Raw genomic sequence first — 20,971 nt, forward strand, 5'->3', positions numbered from 1 at the left:
ACAACCCTGCCATCCCTCAGTTTAGACTGAATAGAAATAAGGTCTCATCAAAGAGATGGGAGATCTACCTAGTATATCTTAGGGGCTGTTTGTGAAATATAAATATAGTTGGTTATATCTTAAAAACACAATTATCTATATTTCAATGATCAACCTACCACATCTCACTTTAGAAGACAGAGACCAATATAATAACCAGATTGTATTTGAACACACAGGCAAATTATTTCACTGATTTACAATCACCCCACTGCAACATGCAAATATGGTTGATTTATTCCATGTAGTGCTGTCTCTTAAAATCATAATTCCTTACCTGACACCCAGACTGAGAGAGTAGAACAAAGAGACTCACTCCAATTCCTGGGGGTTCAGAATTCAAACAAGTTTGGGCATCAAGTCTACATAGTGGAGCCCTCCTACTCATGTGACTTCACCATCCTATGGTTGGTCAGCATGGAAGGGACCTTCGTCTATTGTTAGAAGGTTAGACAAAGGAGCCCGATACACTAACACACACACACCTCCACACACAAATTCTTTGGCCACATTCTCTGCCATGACAGCCGCCATAGATCCATTAACAGCATTCAACTGCCATTCAGTTTTCAACACGTCATTCAAACACTGGCAGTTGATCAGAAGAGTTCCACAAAAAAAACGTAATATGGTAAATACATGAGGAAATAACACACAAATGACAAGAAAACACTCCACATTTATTTTTATTGCTGAAGCAGGGACAATGGCGAAGCTTCAAACATGACCTTCAAACAAAACAATCCAAAATGCAAACAGTAATGGCTAATAATAACAACAATATTAATAAGAATACTAGTAAGTCAGACAGATGTCAAACGGACCGTTCATTGAGATCAACTTCATACTCAAGACTCTTTCTGTGAAACGAGAGTTGTACAGGTTCTAAAAATTCCCTTGTCTGCCAAATCTAATCTATCTAGTACATTACAAAAGAACTAACAAGGCATCATATTGAAGCTAATTGTGTGAGAATCCCCCATTAAAATACCCATTAAAAATTCTAAACAAATATATAATTGTTCTCTTTCACAAAGAACATTCTAATTCATGGTGTGGAGATATTTAGTTGTGAACCCATATGTTTTGTGTCGCTGACATTGAAGGGATGTTCCTTAAGAAAAAACTGGCATACAAGTAAAACAAACATATGACTGAATCATTTATCAATTCTGTCCCACTTTTCCAGGTTATGCCTTTGCATTGTTTTGGTTTCAAACTAACACTAATGGACAGGAGTTGTTCACCATCTGGTAAACTTCTGCAGTCCGAGGCATTGCCACTCAGAGGCGTTAAATAGATACAGCCACCAGTGCTTATTATCCAAATGATTTCTGTTTTCTCTTTCAAATTGATTCATTGGACAAAAACAAGTCAAGTAAGTACAGGCTAATCACTCATTATCCAGCTTAGTGGGGACTCTGTGGTAAAAAAACAAAACAAAGACAATCTGCTGTGATTTAACAATCTCTCTATTTTGAATATTTTCTATTTCACTCATATTGCATTTCAGTATCAGAATGTGAGTATATCAAAATGTGAATATATCTCTAAAAAGCTGTGATAAATGTATGACAATAAAATGTGAGACTACAATTTCCATTCGTATGCAAAGAATATGCACTACATCACAATGACATTACACTACGAGCATGAATGTGTGACATTAATTTATCCTGAATTTGGTAGGATGTGGCAAGACAGCAAGCTAACGTGAAATGTTATAAATGTTTGAAACAGTGGGCTACATGCTACAGGGGACAAACAACCCATATCAATAACTTCAAATGACTGTGTATGCTGGGATAACTGCTCAACAGGGTTACTAAAGCTGTAAGGTCTACAGTTCTGAAGACAATTGTAAAGTTTGTCATTCTTTGAATTTCTTTTATTTAGTAAAGAAATTAAGTCAAGCACATAATGGTTGGGACATGGTTTTAAACACAAATGTTTTTGATGGTTAAATCAAGTTGATCAAATATTTTTTTTTCACAGCATACATTATTCAAAGGAATAATAAACATTGTGCAAGTGCTTTTCCACCAAGTTTGAGGGTTTTAAATACATTGTTTATATACATAATTTTTTTCATGACCCCTTCGTCTTGCCCATTTCTGAAAACCTCACATGTACCCTGGGAGGTGATGTGTAGTTCAGTTCATGAAAACACATGGTTGAGTATCGCACTTGTTCAGTCAGGGTCTTCTCAGTGAGTATTTAATGGTTAGTGTCCCTTTCCTGCTGAGAGAGAGAGAGACCAAGATAGAGTGAGACAGCAAGAGAGAAGAGAGAAAGTGGAGGGAAGACAATGCAATGCAAATATTCAATGCAATGTTCCTTTAAAAATGATTAGCTTATCCGAATTGACTGGGTGTTTATAGAGATTGACATGTCTGTGTTGTTAATCAAAACTTGTAACATTGCTCATTGTGTATATGTGTGCATGCATGTGTGTGTGTGCAGCGAATGCTGTTGACACACTATGAGGAGCCCAGCCATGACTAGTTTAAATAATAGCTGTAACACTGTCATTTGCCCTTCAATCCATTCCCAATGAGGTTATTTCAGCTTTCTATTTAGAGTGACACTGACACCCCACAGAGTTGTTTTCCATTCCCTTTGTTTGGACTCTGGCTGAGGCAACGAGTACTTGGGGGTCCAGAGAGAGAGACTGTCCCAAACCCTAAACTTGGCCTTTTCGGTCGTGTGAATACTAAAATGATACCCAAGCTGAGTCTGGTGTACAGTAACAGCATGTTGGAGCAACAAGAGCAATATCTCCACTCTTTCAGTGTTAACCGAAATACCTTTGGCCTTGTTTCTAGCTATTAGTGGTAAGCTACCACAAACGCTAATACCATTAACATTTAGTGAATAAGCCTAGTGTTTGAGGTAACTTTGCTGCCTAAATCACTGGTAATCCTCCACAGCACACAGCCATAATGTGACAATGAAGCAGCTGCACTGCGGCATGCCTGGCAGCTAGCCGACATGGTATGCAGCCGTCCAGGTGGTGTGGGGTGACCTATGCAATGAGGAGGAACAACAGCCATCTCAGAAGTTCTACAGGGTTCCTTTAAACTGGAAAACAAGGTCATGGCCAGCTCCTTTTAAATATAGAGCAACATGCTCTGCCGGGTGACATTTGAGGGAGCCATGCCAAAAAAGTTCCAACAGAAGAGTTGATTTACAGAGGGCAACTATCCTGGCATAGAGAGGACAAAAAGAGTTACGACTCTGGTTCCATGGGTGGCTATAAATTATCAGAATAGTCCACCAACTCAGATTCCCTCTATGTTTCAGGACACTGCACACACACACTTTACTTAACCTCATCTACTTTGGAGGAGGGGATGTCACCAAAGGTTGGGATGAAGCTTGGTTGTACACTGGCACAGCCACACACACACACACACACACACACACACACACACTCACACATTCCCAAAATGGTGGGAAAATTCATTCTTACCATTAGTGACAGATTTGATGTTGCTTCCATCAGTCACCTGTTAAATGGGGTTGTGGGACAGAATGTCAGTACAATCTCCTCATACATTTAAAATGTGTTGAACATTGTGGAAGTGCATCCTCCAATGCATTACCATGTTTTCTCAATCTTTTAATAGTGCCAAGTGATTCATTGTGTCTTACAGGCCCCAGCAATAGTGGTACATTTCTATTCATTCACAGGCATTTAAAGGTGGGCTGTCAAGCAGTGAGGAACTGTAACAATGTACATCAACTAACAAAATGTACTTTTTTTCAGAAAGGAAGGTGCAGAACTTAAATCATGTCCAATGAGGGGTGTCAACATTCTAATCAAGATAATTGATCAAACAGTACTAACTACAATCTCTATTATAAGATTTAAAAACTCCTTAGACATAAATATTGCCAGTTGGCTTAATTTGACCCCAGTTGTCACCTAAGTTTCTATACATGTGCTGTGCATTATTATTATTGCTCCTTATGCAATGCAATCAATATGCACTCCCTGCACAATGCATGGAGCACGTCCAGGTTCTTCGTGACGGTGATAGTAAAGCGACTGTGTGTTCTTAAAGAGAACCGTGAAACTAACCAAGCATGTCTGTGTGGTTAGTGGAGCATGCACAACGTTAAGTCACAACTCAATAATCTGTTACCTCCTTTCCCCATCAGTTAAGTTGACTGTGTGAAAATGGGTCACAGTCACTACAAAGTCGTATGTTGAAACATACATGACAACAATAATTTTGTTGATGTGATTGATTTCCTCACTGACCTTGGCAGGGGTAGAGCTCTTCTTGGTTTCCCATAGGCCACGCTTGTTGGTGACATCAACTGGTTTCAGGTCCTATCAACAACAATCCAGCGGTAAATCAACATTGGAGTCCCTCCATTGAAAACCCCAATCCCTACCACCGAGAGCATTCATTGTCTCATCTAGACTGTTTTAATAATGCGGTTCAGAATAATGGTTCCGAACACTCGGTTCATAACTTAAATGATCACTTCTTTGTGATCATTCTTGCATAATTGTGCACTGGTTATTGATAAATATGACAAAGTACCTGTTCCAGAGAGCAGAGCAAGCAGAGGACAGGACAGACTAATCCAGAAGGAAGGAAAATTGAAGAGGAATACCAAGAAGAAGAAAACTGCGAAGCTAACAAAGTGGAAGAAATGGAAAATAAATAATAACACTACAGTGTCTTTTAACTTCATGCAGTGTTATTCAAAGTTTCTCCAGGTGAGGGCGGTGTTGTAGCATTGGCACAACAGCAGACTTATTTCCTGAACCAACACTTGAGACAAAAAATATGTCCTTGGTATATTTCGAGATAGAACAATGTGCTTTATCAAATGTCTCTCAGCGCAAACAAATAGACTGCAATTTGCTGGCACGATTAGCCACTAGACTGTGGGCCACACAAATAATAGAACACACTGTTCAGTGCAGGCTAATGAAGCAGCGTTTGTCTAGGCACAGAGAGTAGCAGGCAGAAGTGAACCCTTGAAGAAACACTGGAATGACATCATATCAAATATGCTGAAGAATTGAAGACTTAAGTGGTTTAAGTTATTGGTTATCATAGAGATCATATTGCCCTGAGGAAACTGTTTTCTGAAGCTCAAACATGGAGTCACAGTGTCATTGACATTCATGTCCCCAAGGCAAAACAGTTCAAACAAGGACACAAGCTTTTGGTTGTGCCAAATGGGGTTGGGTGTGATATTTGATTGTGTGGAATGTCTGCTTATTCAGTATCTACCGTACAGTAAGTATGTGTGTTTTTTCTGTCTCTAGTGGACCGGCATTTCAAACAGGTCTCACCCCAGGCGCACCGGCTGCTGCCTTGCCCGCCTCTGGGGGTTTGGCCAACCAGTCGTTGACACGCCCTGCAACGCCCACTTTGATACCAGCGGCATCCTGGGAAGACGAAAGAGGAAAAGAACATTGTCATACATGGCTCATAAGACTGGCTGGCCTTCCGCTTTGTCTTTCTCTCTGTTTCTCTCTCTTGTTCTCTCTCACCCTCCATTCTACTTCCGAACGCTCTCTGTCTGTCTTAATCTCTCATTCTAGCTATGTTCCTCTCTTTTGTTCCCTTTTTCTTTATTCAACCTCTAACTCTTACTCACTCTCACTCACTCTCACTCACTCACTCTCACTGTCACTCACTGTCACTCACTCTCACTCTCACTCTCACTCTCACTCTCTCTCACTCACTCACTCACTCACTCACTCACTCACTCACTCACTCACTCACTCACTCACTCACTCTCACTCTCACTCTCACTCACTCACTCACCCTCACTCACTCTCAATCTCTCCCTCTCCCTCTCCCTGTCCCTCTCCCTGTCCCTCTCCCTCTCCCTTTCCCTCTCGCTCTCGCTCTCGCTCTCGCTCTCGCTCTCGCTCTCCTTCTCACTCTCGCTCTCGCTCTCGCTCTCGCTCTCGCTCTCACTCATTCTTACTCACTCACTCACTCACTCACTCACTCTCTATTTCTCTCTCTCTCTCTATTTCTCTCTCTCTCTCTCTCTCTCTCTCTCTGTCCCCCTCTCCCTTCGTTCTACCTCTGACCTTATTTGTAGCAGCTGGGCTCTCAGAGGCTCCTATGACGTTGCCTTTCTCCCACATATTCTTGATGCTGCGTGTGCCGCCCACAGGGAGGTCCGTGACTGGGGACTTAGGTGACTTGATGTCCTTGTTGCTCTGCAGAGACAAAGAGATTTACCAATCACGAAAGGGGAAACAGCAGAGAAGACCACACCGGTTTAGAAAGAAGCCAGTAAATGCAATGGAATACCGTGCGTGGATCTAAATGAATATGTAGCTGTTACCAGTGTCTTCTCACCTGGATGGCAGTAGTGTATTGTTCCAGTCTGTTGCCTATTTTGGAGACAATAGGAGTGTGCGATGTCCTGACTGAACTGCTGTAAATATTTAAGTACATGACGTATTAGCATGACAGCAAATTCTGGAGGTGAGGTGCAGAAGCCATCCAGTTTTTGCGGTAGATTAGGTTAATGTAAAACATCCCCAGTGGATATAAGAAGATGTTGGACTAGGTTTATGAGAAAATGCTGAATGCTCACCTCTTCTGGGCTGACTTGTTCAGGAACTCTGCCCTCTCCCCAATCTGTAAAGATGGAGCAGTGCACTGTAGTAAGTAGTTGTTGCTGTTAATACATATAACCAGCAACACCCAAATACTTGTTGCATTAACACATCACAAAGCTACTTTTTCTCTTTTTCTCTCTCCCAGACCCACCTAGCCCTTTCTCTCTTTCTCTGAACCATGTTTATACCCTCACACTTCCTTCATACCTCCGTTTCAAACCCATTCTACCCATTCTTGGGCAGAACCTTATGATGGTGATTGAGTTCTGTACTGAGGATTTAGGCTGTCAGAGTGCCAGTGTAAGCAGGGTCTTGTCAGACCTCTGGCCAGCAGGCTGGGAACCTAAGCTGCTGCTTGTGATAAATGGCAACTCAAGTCACACATGCACACAGGCACATACACAGTAGCCACGCACACACAGGCACATACACAGATGCATTCAAACACACGCAGAAACACACATACACACACACTTTTCCAAAGACCCTACACAACTTTGGAAAGATAGGAAATTCCCCAAGTCTGAGTGCCCTCTAAACACTCAGATGTAAGCATACTCTGAAGCAACATTATCAGTAGTTCATTTTTGATAAAGAAAACTTTTTCCTGTACTTAGAGAACACATACTGTAGAAGCACAACTCTGAGGACAGAACATGGCCACTTATATTATACCAAATAAAAAAAGAGACACCTTTTGAATGAAACCATAGACTGTTTTTACTCATGGTCCCTGGTATACTGGCCCAGGGTGACGGTGAGTAGGCTACCCACCTTAGAGGAGCCCTTGGGGGTGACACACGAGAAGGCCAGCTTTGAGTCGGCAGATCCCTCCCCCATTTGCTTCTTCTTCTCCACAGCCTCCGCTCTCCTTCGCTCAATCTCCTCCTTCATCTTCCTCCTTTCCTCCTGTCAGAACCAAACCGAGGTACTGTTGTTATGTGCATGTGCATTCACGGTAGTATGAGGTCATTCTTTTTTGTCCCTTTTGTTTTATCACAGTTGTGGTTCTACCTTGCACTAAGTGGGGTGGAGTTTACAAAGGGTTTTCGAAACAGTACACCTTATTGTTCAAGGTGGCATAGGGAACTGTTGGGTTTGACATTGCCACAAGACTTTTCTTAGGTTTCAGACTTCACCTGCTCTTTGGCCTTCTTCTCTGCCATTTCCTCTTTCTTCTGTCTTTCCTCCTCCTCTATGATCTTCCTCCTCTCCTCCCTCTTCTTCTTCAGTTCCCCCACCTCTGCCTCCGCTTCCTGATGCTTTTGCTTCATCTTCTCCAACTCCTTGCTCTCTGCATCGTCGCGGCGACGCTTCAACTCCTCCAGCTTACGCTCTGCTTCCTGACGCTTCAGGTCCTCTGCTTCAGTGGAGCCGGTGGTGCCAGCGCTACAACACACACACACACACACACATACAGGGATGTGAAAGTTTCTATGAACAGCCCTGACAATGTATTTTTTCTCTTTCAATTTACACCCAATAAGCATATGCTATGGACTTTGTCAAAGAACATTGAATAATACATTGAATTATAGTATTTTTGTAATTCTATCAAACTCCACTATCTCTGTCTGTCTTCCCCCCCCCCTCCCCCCCAGCATCTACGAGTGTGAAATACATGTAAAGTATGCATCAGTATGGCATCTCATCTGCAGTGTGTAGTATCCTATCTGAGACCCCCTACCTTAGGGTTCTTTCTGGTTTCTTGTTTTTGGAGACACTGTTGTCATGGAGACCTCCATTCTGCTGCTGTGTGGAAAAAATAAAGTGAGACCTATTCTGTTTACACTTGTTTTCTTTTTCTCCTTAATTGCCTTCTCCATCATGCCACAATAGCCACCAATTCATGCAGTATACTCTACTGTACAACCTACTACTTTACTTTTCAGCTTAACTTCTCAGTCAGATACAAAAAATACAAGGTGGTAAATGTTCTTAATTGTACCTTCTCCCGTAGGCCAAGTTTGTGTGGCTTTTCCTCAACAACCTGATGGAAATAGTTGAAGAAAAAGAGAAAGGTCAAACACGGATAACAACTAGTGTATAAGGGCACAGAGCAATGCGGAAGCCAGTCCAAATGCCACACAGTGCAGTGGTCAAGCCTGCAAAGTGAATGCAATGTAGATGCTGGCTGATGCAGAACACACACACACTCTGTGAAAACACTGTGACTTGTCGGGAACATAAAACATCCAGACTGATCCATGAAGCAAGTGGCATTCCCTGAACACACTGTGATCTGTGAGCACACCTTGAAGTGAAAGATTCTAAAATTCGACCAAGTTTCCCATGGCCCTAAGCATCACACAGACGTCTCCCGATTCCTTACTTTCTGGGCTTTTTCTTCTGCTTTTTTGGATAACTGAGACTTTGCTTCAGCCTCCTTCTTTGCTTTTTGAGCTTTTTCTTCAATCTCTTTCTTCTCTTTTAAAGATTTTTCTTCTTCTTTCTTAGCTTTGGTCTGTGCTTCTTTTTTTGCTTTCTCCTCTGCTTCTCGCTTTGCCTTCTCCTGTGCTTCTTTCTTAGCTTTCTCCTCTGCCTCTTTCTTCAATTTCTCCTCCAGTTCTTTCTTCTGTTTTTCTTTTGCTTCTCTTTTTGCCTTTTCTTCTGCCTCTTTCTTTGATTTCTCCTCTAATTCTTTCTTTAATTTTTCTTCTGATTCTTTCTTGGATTTTTCTTCAGCTTTTCTCCTTTCCATTTCCTCTGCTTCTCTTCTAGCAGTTTCTTCTGCTTCTCTCTTGGCCTTTTCTTCTTCTTCCTTCTTAGCTTTATCTTCTGCTTCTCTCTTGGCCTTTTCCTCTGCTTCTCTCCGCAATGTTTCTGTCTCATCTTCCTTTACCTCTTCTTCCTTCTCTAGATCTGTTTTCTCTACCTCTCTGTGTGATACTACTGGCTTCTCCTCAACCTCCTCCTATAAGATAAGGTACATTCATTTTTCTCTCAGTTTCAGTAAACACATTTTGTGTTAGGGATACAACAAAAAAACACACTGAAATGACATAAGTCATTCAATTTTGGAGACATACTTTAAAGTGGACATACTGTAGATAAACCGTTACCTGTTCTCTCAAAGACCTACTTGGTCTCTCCTCCTCCTCTTCCTCATTCTTCTCCTCTGCCTTCTTTGGTTCTGGCTCAGGAAGAGGTGCAGACTCCTCCTCTTTCAGGGGTTCTTTCTGCACCGTCACTTCCTCCTTCTGCTCCTCCTCCTCTTCTCTCCTCCAGGAGTTGGTCTCGGAGGTTACCCCTACCTCCTTCTCCTCTGCTTCTTGGTGGTGCCCCCTGTGGTTGGAGGACTGATCCTCTTGACTGACATCTGTGCCGTTGGTGGTGGTGGTGGTGGTGGTGATGGTGGGGTCAAACTCCTTCTGTCTCTCCAGGGCCTCCATCATCCTCTTCTGCCTGCGTTCCTCCCTCTTAGCCAGACGATCCAGGAGGACTGTGTCGTCCTCACCAACGCCCGACGAGCTCACAGCACTGACAGAAGATGACTCTGTCTCTGGCACGCTGCAATAAAGGACAAAGGTGTCCTGTGTCTACTTGATGTACTACACATATACTGTAACACGATTGACATTAATGAAGACCTGTCATTCAATCATTGTGTCCCCTGATCTACTCTGTACCTGTTGGTGTTGATAACTTCATCCACAGTACTGCTGGAGTCTTCAGTCTCCCTGTTTTTCATTCGCTCCTCGCGAGCCAGCCTCCTCTTCTCACGGGCCCCCTCCTCGTCATCGTCATTGGTCGAACCGTAGCTCATACTGGGAAATGATTGGGAACATTATGGGGAAATACTGTCATAAGTTGAAGAATTCAAAGTAAATATTGTTCCATGTTACTCTATGCTCATTGCACATTATACTGGAGGTATTCCAGGTACTGTGATGGTCAAATTATCTTCATGTAAAGGGAACTATGACACATTTTCAAGAGTGACATTTTGTACATTTTGAGGGGAAGATTTATTAGGACCTTGGTTTACAGAGTGTCCTGAGATTATACAACCAAACATGGATATAGGAGAACTGAGGAACCATTTGTACTCTTGCTCTGAGATGACTCAACTAGTTGAAGCAACATAAACTTTGTATACATTACCATACAGACAGATAGTGTGTAATTACTGTAGAATAGCCTATATGTTGATTCTCACCAATCTGCAATTCCCTTTAAGGACATCCCATCCCTTCAGTCCCCTCTCTATGTTGAGGTATTTGAGCTGTTATTCATGCCCAGAAAGGCCTTCACTGATGGCTGTGAGCTAGAATGACAATTTAGGTAAATGAAAGGACCCAGGTCTGCAGTTACTGTAATTCTGCCACTAGTGTCCCTAATTCTTGCCGATTTTGTACAGCAAATGTAGTTCATGCCACTTTTCATTTTTGAAAATGAGAGCCAGGCATCTACAATGTTCAGATAAGAACCAACTTAAAATAGTTACAATTAAAAGATGAATTAACATTATTGTCAATCAAAATGTTGACCGTGCCGATCCACAGTCCAGGGCCTCAATCCAATATCCTTCTCCACACACTGTCTCAGGATGACGTCCTGAACGATCACAAGGATAGAGCATGACTATACCCTGTCATAGTGGAGGGTTCAGAACACTCAGAAGTGGATATTTGAGATGGGGGTCACAGAGACGAAAACAACCAACAAAACCAAAGAGAGAAAGAGAGTGAAAGAGAAAAGAGAGACAAAGATGGGGAGATGGAGTGAGTTAGTGGGGTGTCAGTGGCTGAGCTTTGGAACATGCCATGCCGTGTCTCGCCTTTCCTAGCCCAGGGTTTATGAGGCAGGGAGAGAGCTTGAAATGGTCCATTGATGAAGGATGGTTATTATTTCCCCCTTTTCTTCCTGACTTCTCAACACAATGATTTACAGATGTGACTTGGAGAATAAGAGAAGGATGAGAACCACAAGAATCCCTTCCTTCACAAAACAGAGACCAAAAATCTAACACAAGCTCCAAGGAAGGGTTTTCAAAAAGATAGAGGTCTCATGTACACATGAGAGAAACAATTTCTCAAAACAATGTCACACAGAAGTCAGCTCAAGCCTGGTTTTCACTGAATCATTACAAACCAATAATAATAGCCTTCAGACCAGCAGACTGACATAAAGAATACAAAAAACAACAACAAAAAATAGGTGTTCGCTAACAAGGAGGGTTAGGGTGAAAGAGGGATGGAGAGTGAGAGAGGGAGAGAGAGAAAAAACTTGCAGTGGGAAAGAGACAAAGAGAAAGAGTGGTAGCAAGAGAAAGGAGCTACACTCAAGTTGTCAAAGTCTAGAACATTCCAGATGAATATTTAGCTCTGAAATAAAAACAGCAGTCAAAACATTCCACAGTCTGCACCATTTCCTAGGGCTGAGCTGCAGGGAAAGAAAGAGAGAAAGAGAGAAAAATAAAAAGAAAGAGAATGTGTTAGTGAGAGGGGATCATAGAGGTAGGGCAGGAAATCAGGTCAGCCTGGACAGTGAGAGAACTCTGGCACCAACCCTCTGACCCTGTCGCCAGCAGACTGGCTTCTTGGACATGATTTGGTGATGTTCCTCAATGTGTGTTAATCACTGAATTAAAGCTACTGCATGTTAACAATGCAAAACAGTACCACTCTCTCAGGTATCTGTAGGGAATGGTGTCTGACAGTTCTGGTGTCTGTCCTGCACATTGCAGGAGAGCATCTGCTTTAGCATATCAGACCACAGGAGTGAGCTCTGCAAATTTCCAGACACAGCCGGGCTACAGACTGCAAACTGCAGACTGAGGCCCTCTCCAAACAACACAAGCAATTTGCTTCCCAACAAAAGAGAGAGAGAGAGGCAAAAGAGCTCATCAAGCCATCATCACCTCAGCAGCGCCAAAGTCCTCTGTCAGCTCAATGAGACCAGCATGTGGATGGGCTCAGAGGCACAGATACTTACACATTCTCACATTATGGATACACATACACCCTGACACACACACTCAACATCTGCCTCTAAGCCCTTATATGGTGCAGAATCATGCATAAAGGAAGAAAGAGAACTGGAAATAAAGGCCTTATGATTGTAAACTGATAGCTTGGCTGTCCCGCGCTATTACAAATTTCTAGTCACTTTATGTGGTTCAAATGTTCCCTTCCTAAATGTATTGCTTGAACTATTTATTGAATTACTTTAACATAACATTCATGATAAAAAGTAATTTACCAAAAAGAAAGAAAGTGTTACAAATTATATAGGAGCATTGATGTCCACTGTGACAGAATTAATGTGATATGGAAAGGCTCAATTTAAAAGGAACTGAAGCCCCAAAATATAAATAAATACAATTAATTATTAGTACGTGCCTACACGATTATTACGTGGCTTTTCAGAAGCCTACTTTAATTTGCTACTTTGTCTCTATTTCTGTGTGTGTGTGTGTTCCTCAACATATGTGTGTTACATTCAGTGAAAACCACCACCTCAAAAGCCAGCTTTGCAGAGTTGCGGCTGAATATCCAAAAATTTTGAATCTCGGTAGGGTGAAAGGAGGTTTAACAGTTAGCTGCCCAGTGAGTTCAACAAAGCTGGGATGAGCTCCCAGGTTCCTGCTTGGCAGGGAGATCAGGGGACTCTAACTGAGCTTTTAAAGGCTCATAACTCACAAAGAAAATCACAGTGGGACTTCCCAATTCTGAAATTCCACTATACCACATTTGACTCATATCAAATATAATCTCTACCTTTTAGAAAACAGTGCACTGTGTGCATTTGTCTGTTTGTGTGTGTATGTGATGTATTGTTTTGTAGGTTAGAATGCATGTGTGTCAGTGTGTGTCATTGAGTGTACATGCAGTACGCAGGGCCACTAACCCCTCTGCCTCGAGGCGCATCTGTTCCCTCCTCTGTCTCCTCAGCTCCATGCGGCGGTCAAAGTCATCATCCATGGTGGGACGGCAAAGGTTTTTTCCTGTTCTGACTGAAACAAGCAAATAGTCATGGGAACAGTATGATATCAGATGATGAAACCCATTCATTGTCATTGTCATTCCATCATCAATCCCTCTATACAAGGACTGGCTTGGCTAACAGCAACACAGAATAACCAAGCCTTGGTATCGCTGGCAAACTCAAAGCAATATTATCAGTTATCATCTGCATTAGTCGTTTGTCTGCACAGAACACATACAAGCATTCGGTGTACATAACTCACAGTAGGGAGGACCACCCAAGAAACATGAACCAAATTTGTATACTGTCTATGGGAGGGTTATGAGGGGAGAAAAGTCCCAATGTTATACAATACCTTAGCTGTAGCAGCAACGTTTAGTCCATGAGCAGCACTCCCTTCTCTCTCACTATATCGCCTCGGCAGTCTGGTTTATATCTTAGCCCTGCAGCAGCACAAAGAATTCCTGTTCGCCCTTTCAGCAGCTTTAACTACCAGAAAAGGCAAAGCCTGCCTCTTCCTTCCCTCTCTTCCCCTCTCTCTTTCTGTCTTTATATTCAAGTCTTCCTCACTCTTTTTGGTGGCTCTTGCTCACCAAGTCCCTGATACGATAGCTTCTCTTTGTCTCCTCTCCTTCTTTCATGCTCCTTGCAGTATCTTTGTCTCTTTATTTATATGATTTCTTTCTTTTTTCTTCTCAATTTAACTTTGCTCTTCTTTCCTACTATTTTTTCCCTCACCTCAAATCCAATCTATCCAAGCCTCTCCTCATTTAATCTTTCTTGTCATTTTTTTCTTTCTCTTTTGTACTTCCCTATCTACCTGTTCTTTTCAGCCTGCTTTGTTTTCAGTGCTGTCACTATCTGGTTAAACTTCGAGACCATAAAGATGTTATCAAACACCATGGTTTGACCAAAACAAACCAGCAACCTCTCCCTAGGCTCTAAGACGAGAGACTAGATGCGGGGACGCGAGCATTTTAAACACATTATAGAATTATACTCTCTCTATTTACTATTAATCAGAGGCACACTCCTTCTAATATATTGGTAGTGTATCTGTAAGGAGGAACACAGTCAGTTATGTAATCCCAATAAGCCCAATTCAAGGACTCCGTAACTGTAACCGGCTGATAAATGAAGTCCCTCTTCCCCGAGAGGCCAAAATATGTACTTTTATGTGCATGTTCAGAGAGTGTGCTTTCTTCTGTGAAGTGTTTTGGCCTGGTGGACAGATTCAATAATAGAAAGGCAGTTCTTTGACGGAGGGGAGTAAACATAATTGAATTGTGGGTTAGGGTTTACAAATGACAAACTCCAATGCTATGCTAATGGCATAAGGGGACTCAGACCATCTACAATTTAGTTCTGCAATTATAAGTTGGAGTTTACAAAAACACTATTTAGTGGTATTACAGAGACTGAACGGTTGTCTTCTTGTCCCATGTTCATGACCATGTTCATGGGACATGAAGCCTTGCATACCTTATGATACTTTTTATTCATACTAGCTACCAACTATTGTTATCCTTTTTACTTATTTGCAACCCAGTCAGCCTACACTATCCCTTGAAACACTATGATAAAACCATGTATCAGCAAAGTGGGATTTCTAGGGCCTGAAAATTCAATTTCAGAATCATGATTTGTTTGTTAGAGAAAATAACAAAAAGGAGAAAAGAAAACAGGCCACTCTTGGGCATTCAGTTAATTTCATAAAACGTTGTAAAAAATAATTTGAATAAAGGATTCTTCTTCAGTAACTAAATATATTGAGAGGACGTGGTGTCCGGTCATAACTCAGATGTGGCATGTGTTTACATGACAAAGACGACTTTTGTAAGGTTTGGAAAGGAAACTACCTTCTTTCAACTGCAGTCTTTCTCCTCTACTGAGAGGGTTGCATTTGGCTGTGTGAATGCACTATATTTACATTCAGTCAATAAGTAAGTACAGGGACATTCCCCTGAGGCAAGTAAGGTGAAGTGCCTTGCCCAAGGACACAACGTAATTTGCACGGCCAGGAATCAAACCGGCAACCCTCTGATTAAGAGCCCGATTCCCTAACCGCTCAGCCCCCTGACCCCCATATTTGCTTGTGAACTTAATGTATGTGCATTTCTGTGTGTGTCTCAATAAGGTAAGATGGGGGTTGTGAACCACACAGCTGCAGGTGGCCAGGAGTCAAAGGCGTCCAGTCCCCTCCATACAGCTACTAGCCAATGTTCTCTCCTATTCACACATCCTTCAGCATCATACAAAGTGTCTCTCTCAGAGCAGCTATGAGAGGTATGGCAGCTATGTGCACTCTGGCCCCCTTGTTAGAGCATAGAACCAAGCTAACCTCACTCAATAATCAGCTCAAGGGCACCTTGTGTCTGGCTTATAACAGGCATTCTCATCCCCATCATGATAGCCATCACCATCCTTATTATCAACAGAAGTAATGGCACAGTCTATAATTGTTGAGAACAATCCTACTTGATTTGCAAATATGCAATGTGGGCCCTCAGTACCCTGGTTCTTTAGGCTCAGTGAGAAGCCTACAAGGCCTAATGTGCAACAGAATTTTAACCCGACATTTGACACACCTTGATCCATCACTGGCCATACAGCTGCACATATATGGGACCTATTAGGGCCAGGTTTGACAAAGGCTGTTCTGTGTTTGCTGTCAGTTCAGGGGCACTCCAGAACCTAGCTGGCTGTCCGGCTGGCCAATGGCTACCATACATGTCAGGCCGCTGCTTTTACTTGAGCTTAAAGACCTGTTTGGGTTGGCTCGAGTCCAGGAGAGCCGGACGTGTGAATCCTGACGCTGGTGTGGAGAGAGGCTTCACGCGTCAAGGTGAAAACTGCACCAGTCAGAGATGTGTATTGTTATCCCCCGCACCTGACTGCCAAACACAGACACACACACACATTCCCTCTCAGACTGTGCACAACAGTCACATCTCTCATTAGACAGCTGATCCTTCAGGAAGAGGAGGGGGGTGTTTTACATCCTTAAGTCTCACCTCTGATACAACAACAGTGATGAGAATCCTCACTTACTTGGAAGTAGCTAAGACGTGTGATGAATTTATCGAACTGGTCGGTACTATAAACTTCTACAAATCAGAAGCTACTGAAGTCTTAACACTGTCCTACTCCTCTGAGCCCTTAAAAAAAACATCCAAACTGACATCATACTGTATGAACTGTGTAAGATTCTCAAAATGTTTGGGCTTTTGAGTCCATGTTATAGATTTCCTATGTCATGTCCAGTCTTCCTGCCACAAATCATTCCCACATGACAAGGGCTGAGGACACATTCTAATTTACACATCTGTAACTGATTTGACTTACTGGGCATGTTGCCCTCTCCTCCTCTCTCCTTATTTCTCCTCCTTCTCTCGCTCCAATTTGGCCTGCTGAAACTCATGAAACACAAGGCAGGAACAGTATCAGAGCATTCCCTCTCGCTTCTTTGCTATCTTTCTTTCTCCCCTCCATGAATGACCTGCTTAGGGCATGATCGTGTTGCTGGCAATCCATCAAGTATATGATAGCCTGACATTTACCAGGTACTCCTCTTAAATGTTGTCACAACATACAACCACAATTAATCATGATTCTTTTGTAGAATGAAAAACAAAAGTGACAAGGCAACCAGTCAGTTTGTTGGGCATAAAACAGTTGTGATGGGGACTAAAACTGTATGAGATGCAATCAATGTCTGCAGACTGACTTCAAGTGGGTACAAGCTGGACCGTGAATCCTGTCACTTCAGAATCTGGACAAAAAAACTTGAGGACCAGGATCCACATCGTGGTAGGATGTGAGGATCCTCGGCCAAAATCAACTTTAGCTCGAGTCAATTTAGAAAACATCTGCCTGGTCTCAAACTACCCCGTCAGTATACTGTACCTGTTCCCTATTTAATGGATTTCCTGCCAAATCTTGAGTTACCTTACATTAATAACACATTTGTAAAACTAAAAAAAAAACACAATACTTGCCTAAGCTATGAAATAAAAAGAGGTTCTGGGAGGTTTGTTCAGGTCCTGTGACTAAAAGCAGTTTAGGTAGACATACAATAGGTCTTACGTGACTCGAAAATGATGTCTGTAAGTATACAGAAAGTTCCACTGAGGGATTTTAATTGGATCAACACATAGTACTTCCTTGTTTCCCCATGCATTCCTGGGTGATATATGTTCCATGTTCCATAGATGAAAGGATCTTAATTTACAGTTTGTCAGACTGTTCATTCATCAGATAAATAAAAGAGACATAGTATAAAGTTGATACTTTTAAGTCCCTTATAAAAACATAATTGGCATTAGCGTTGGCAATTAAAGGCTCAGCCACAAATTATGTCAGGGGCCAGAGAAAAATTTGCAGGCTGTTGGAAGATTTTCAGAAAAGAATGTTTCACTCTATATGGTACATGTAAAAAGTCCTCAAGATCTCTCAAAGGTGATCCAATATTCCACAATCGGACTTAGACAATTACATTGGAAACAAACGTTACAATACAGCTACAGTACATAAATAAATGTGTCAAAGAGGCGTGTGCAATCAGTCTAGAAAGCCCACGTGCAACAAGTGTGGTTTCAAACTGCCAAATATGGTAGTGTGAGGGGGAAACGATCACTGGGACACGCTCCCAAAGGTTTACAATTGTCAGATTCCCAGGTACCCAAGGGAGATATTTGTGTAATGTACATTAGATCAGGAGTGTATGGATTTGAGTACTGTACATTTGATCAGGAGTGTCGACCTGTTAAAATAAGCCTTTGATACAGTAAGTCCATCAGCCCTTAGGTGCAGTTGTAATAAGTGGGGAACGATCAATATCTTGGAACAAAATGATGAGGGGTATTCACTTTTTCCTTTCCGCCTGGCCTTTCCGTGATCAGGTTTGTATTTTCGTAAATGTTTGTCTCAATAGCAATCTCTTAGAAACTGACAGACATTTCTCACAAGAATACATCTGCCCAGAACACCAGCTGCAGCTCCTCTTGGAGACGTTTGTTTGTCTGTCATCATAACTGTTTCACCTGTGATGATGAGGTTACCAAGACCTGACCTTTAAAACTAGAGCATTTTAATGGGACAGAAAAAGTCCTGCTCTGACATTTGTTCTAAGATGGTTTATATTCAAACATATTCTTGGACTGGAGTTTCCTCCTCAAGCGAGAGCAAATAGAAATAGATGCAGCTATGCGCACTCCCTAGTTTCACATCCCATCAACTGGAATGGTCTATCCTTCCTTATAAGGCAACCCAAAGTAGGCCTACAGGCATGGTTGGTGTTGTAGTGTTGTAACTTGAAAATGAACAGAAAGCATGGCTTACTCTAGAAAATACCTGTAGCTAGAATGGTCTTACATGAATAAGATATGCTCATTGTGCTAAGATATGCTCAGACAGACAGACGGACGGACGGACGGACAGACAGACAGATATACAGATATATAATATAGAGTTTCTAGTCATTTCTACACTTGGTGATGTTGGAAACGATGACAGCCGTTAGATTTGTGTTAAACTCAAGTCCCAACCGTGGGATTGTAGGATGTTTTATACACAAGTACATAGCAAGAAAGGGAATATTTACTTTTATTTACTTGCAGGCCTGTAGCCAAATATGTGGCTTCTCCCATCTACAACCAATGACGTCTGCAAATCACATACAATCAATCCTCACAAGTCTGCCTGTCAACCAGGAAAAGACATCAGTCCAACATTGGGAGATAAACATCATTCCAATGGCCAGTAGAGGAGTGGGTGATTTTAAGATGGCATCTTAATTGAGGCCAAAACACATTCCACATCCCCCAGGAGACAAGATCATTGTTCATCAGCAGACTACTGCTCACACCCTCTAACACATCACTTGCAGCCTCCATGCTCAATACCATCTAAGGAATAAGATCCTGACTTGGCATGTGCACTGCGGCACAGCCTATCCAATGCAAGACGCCTGTTTTATGTATGACAAACAGAGTGCAAAGTCAAATGATGGCATCCTTTAAAGCTCAGGTCAGACCAGAATGGAAAAATCCATCCTTGGGGAGGGGTGGAAAAAGACATTTTCATGTTGATGGGCCTGGCATAACATCTGCAAGCTACTAACTACATATTTTCAGAGACTTACATGAAGAAATGCATGGGTTTTGATATACTCTGACTTCATAAAATAGGAATGCTTACTTTGTGAATTCTGTCACCCCCCGTTCTGCAGTGCAATGAAGGTCCCAGAGTTCCCAACATAGCTTTGGTTACACAACTTAGTGTGTGGTTTAGATTCGGACATAGTCAGTGCCATCCAATTATATTCTTCCAGAGCCCAGCTGGGGAAAAAACTTAAAACATATTAAGTCCATTGCTGCTTTCCTTTGCCTTTATTTTAATGCTTATCTCGGCTAATCAAAGTCTCTCAGACTCACCAGTTTCAGGCATGAGCTCTTGGGAGGTTCTAGAAAGAGATACAATTACCCACCACAGTGATTATTATTGATTCATATGGGTTTTCTGTTTTTGGAAAATGAAAAATATAGAACTGTTTGGTCATCAGCTTTCAATGTGAAAGCAATTGCCACAGCTCATGGATGACTGGCAGGGTCCAGCGCGCTAGTGTGGGGGCAACCAACTCTGCTTTCTGAAGAGAGACCATCAGAGTCCGGAAACATTGGGCAGGACTTATAACATCCTGTCACAGCCATGCCAAGTCTTGTTAACACGAAGGAAGCAGCACCGATTGTTTCATGTACAATCCATTTCACAACACAATATGTACAGTTTGAGGAATATCTAAAACAATTTAAACAGATATGTTTCCTATTACTCGAACTGTAGTGAAGTCAACTTGATAAAGACGCTATATCTATTACATTGAGTGCATGCGGAGGCGTAAACTGAGTGTTGCGCGTTCACAGTAACCGCCTATATAACACTTCTCATTAATATTCTAGAATTATTTTAAGCACTATAACACTCATGTTTACTATGTAATATCGAAAAGGAAATAACAAAAAAAATGGGTAAAGGACCATTACACTTCTCTGGAATGTTACGTTTTCTGCACCATTTTAAGGGTAAACGCATCTGCAGAAGCTAAGGATGGATGGACATTATTTTTACTATAGGCTACTGATTGAAAACTTACCAGTCCTGCAGAAGTCAAGTTCGGCTGTTTCAGTTCGATGTCAGCCCTTAGGAGATGTGTGTTGAAAGGGTTTATATCTTGGCCACTCATACAGCGTAGTTGTGGCCCCTCCTGTCTGGTCGTTCACATTTCTGTTATGTTTACTTTGGATGGATTGATATAGCCTACTTCTTTCAGTAGGCCTACTTGTGGTCGATTGTGAGAATGAATGACCACAGACCTTGCTATCTGAAATT

General features: G+C 42.0%; 1 protein-coding gene across 4 annotated transcripts; it reads right to left on the bottom strand.

The window, feature by feature from the left end:
* Positions 1 to 707: 707 nt before the first annotated feature.
* LOC146258875 (uncharacterized) lies at positions 708 to 20,857 on the bottom strand. 4 transcript variants are annotated; one of them, XM_084673112.1, is made up of 16 exons: positions 20,736 to 20,857; positions 13,505 to 13,610; positions 10,282 to 10,419; positions 9,715 to 10,162; positions 8,985 to 9,566; positions 8,601 to 8,642; positions 8,340 to 8,404; positions 7,792 to 8,041; positions 7,427 to 7,561; positions 6,628 to 6,671; positions 6,387 to 6,465; positions 6,113 to 6,244; positions 5,360 to 5,455; positions 4,307 to 4,378; positions 3,512 to 3,548; positions 708 to 2,280 (listed from the first exon to the last, which is right to left on the bottom strand). In XM_084673112.1, exons 2-16 carry the CDS (start codon positions 13,576 to 13,578, stop codon positions 2,264 to 2,266), a joined length of 2,211 nt encoding a protein of 736 aa, XP_084529238.1. In that variant the 5' UTR covers positions 13,579 to 13,610; positions 20,736 to 20,857; the 3' UTR covers positions 708 to 2,263. The 4 variants fall into 4 exon arrangements, with proteins under 4 accessions (XP_084529238.1, XP_084529237.1, XP_084529241.1 ...); XM_084673111.1 differs by lacking the exon at positions 20,736 to 20,857 and adding an exon at positions 20,017 to 20,030; XM_084673115.1 differs by lacking the exon at positions 20,736 to 20,857 and adding an exon at positions 19,781 to 19,847.
* Between the last annotated feature and the right edge of the window lie 114 nt (positions 20,858 to 20,971).

The sequence above is a fragment of the Hypomesus nipponensis genome, chromosome 14 (genome assembly GCF_054491055.1).
Source record: "Hypomesus nipponensis isolate SF chromosome 14, ASM5449105v1, whole genome shotgun sequence".
Classification (NCBI taxonomy): domain Eukaryota; kingdom Metazoa; phylum Chordata; class Actinopteri; order Osmeriformes; family Osmeridae; genus Hypomesus; species Hypomesus nipponensis.

Bases quoted from the DNA above. Each gene is read 5' to 3' on its own strand.
- LOC146258875 (XM_084673111.1), bottom strand. The intron at 9,567-9,714 runs GTAACGGTTTAT...CTTATCTTATAG, and splicing joins GTAGGTCTTTGAGAGAACAG to GAGGAGGTTGAGGAGAAGCC. The intron at 8,042-8,339 runs GTAGGGGGTCTC...TGTGTGTTGTAG, and splicing joins AAACCAGAAAGAACCCTAAG to CGCTGGCACCACCGGCTCCA.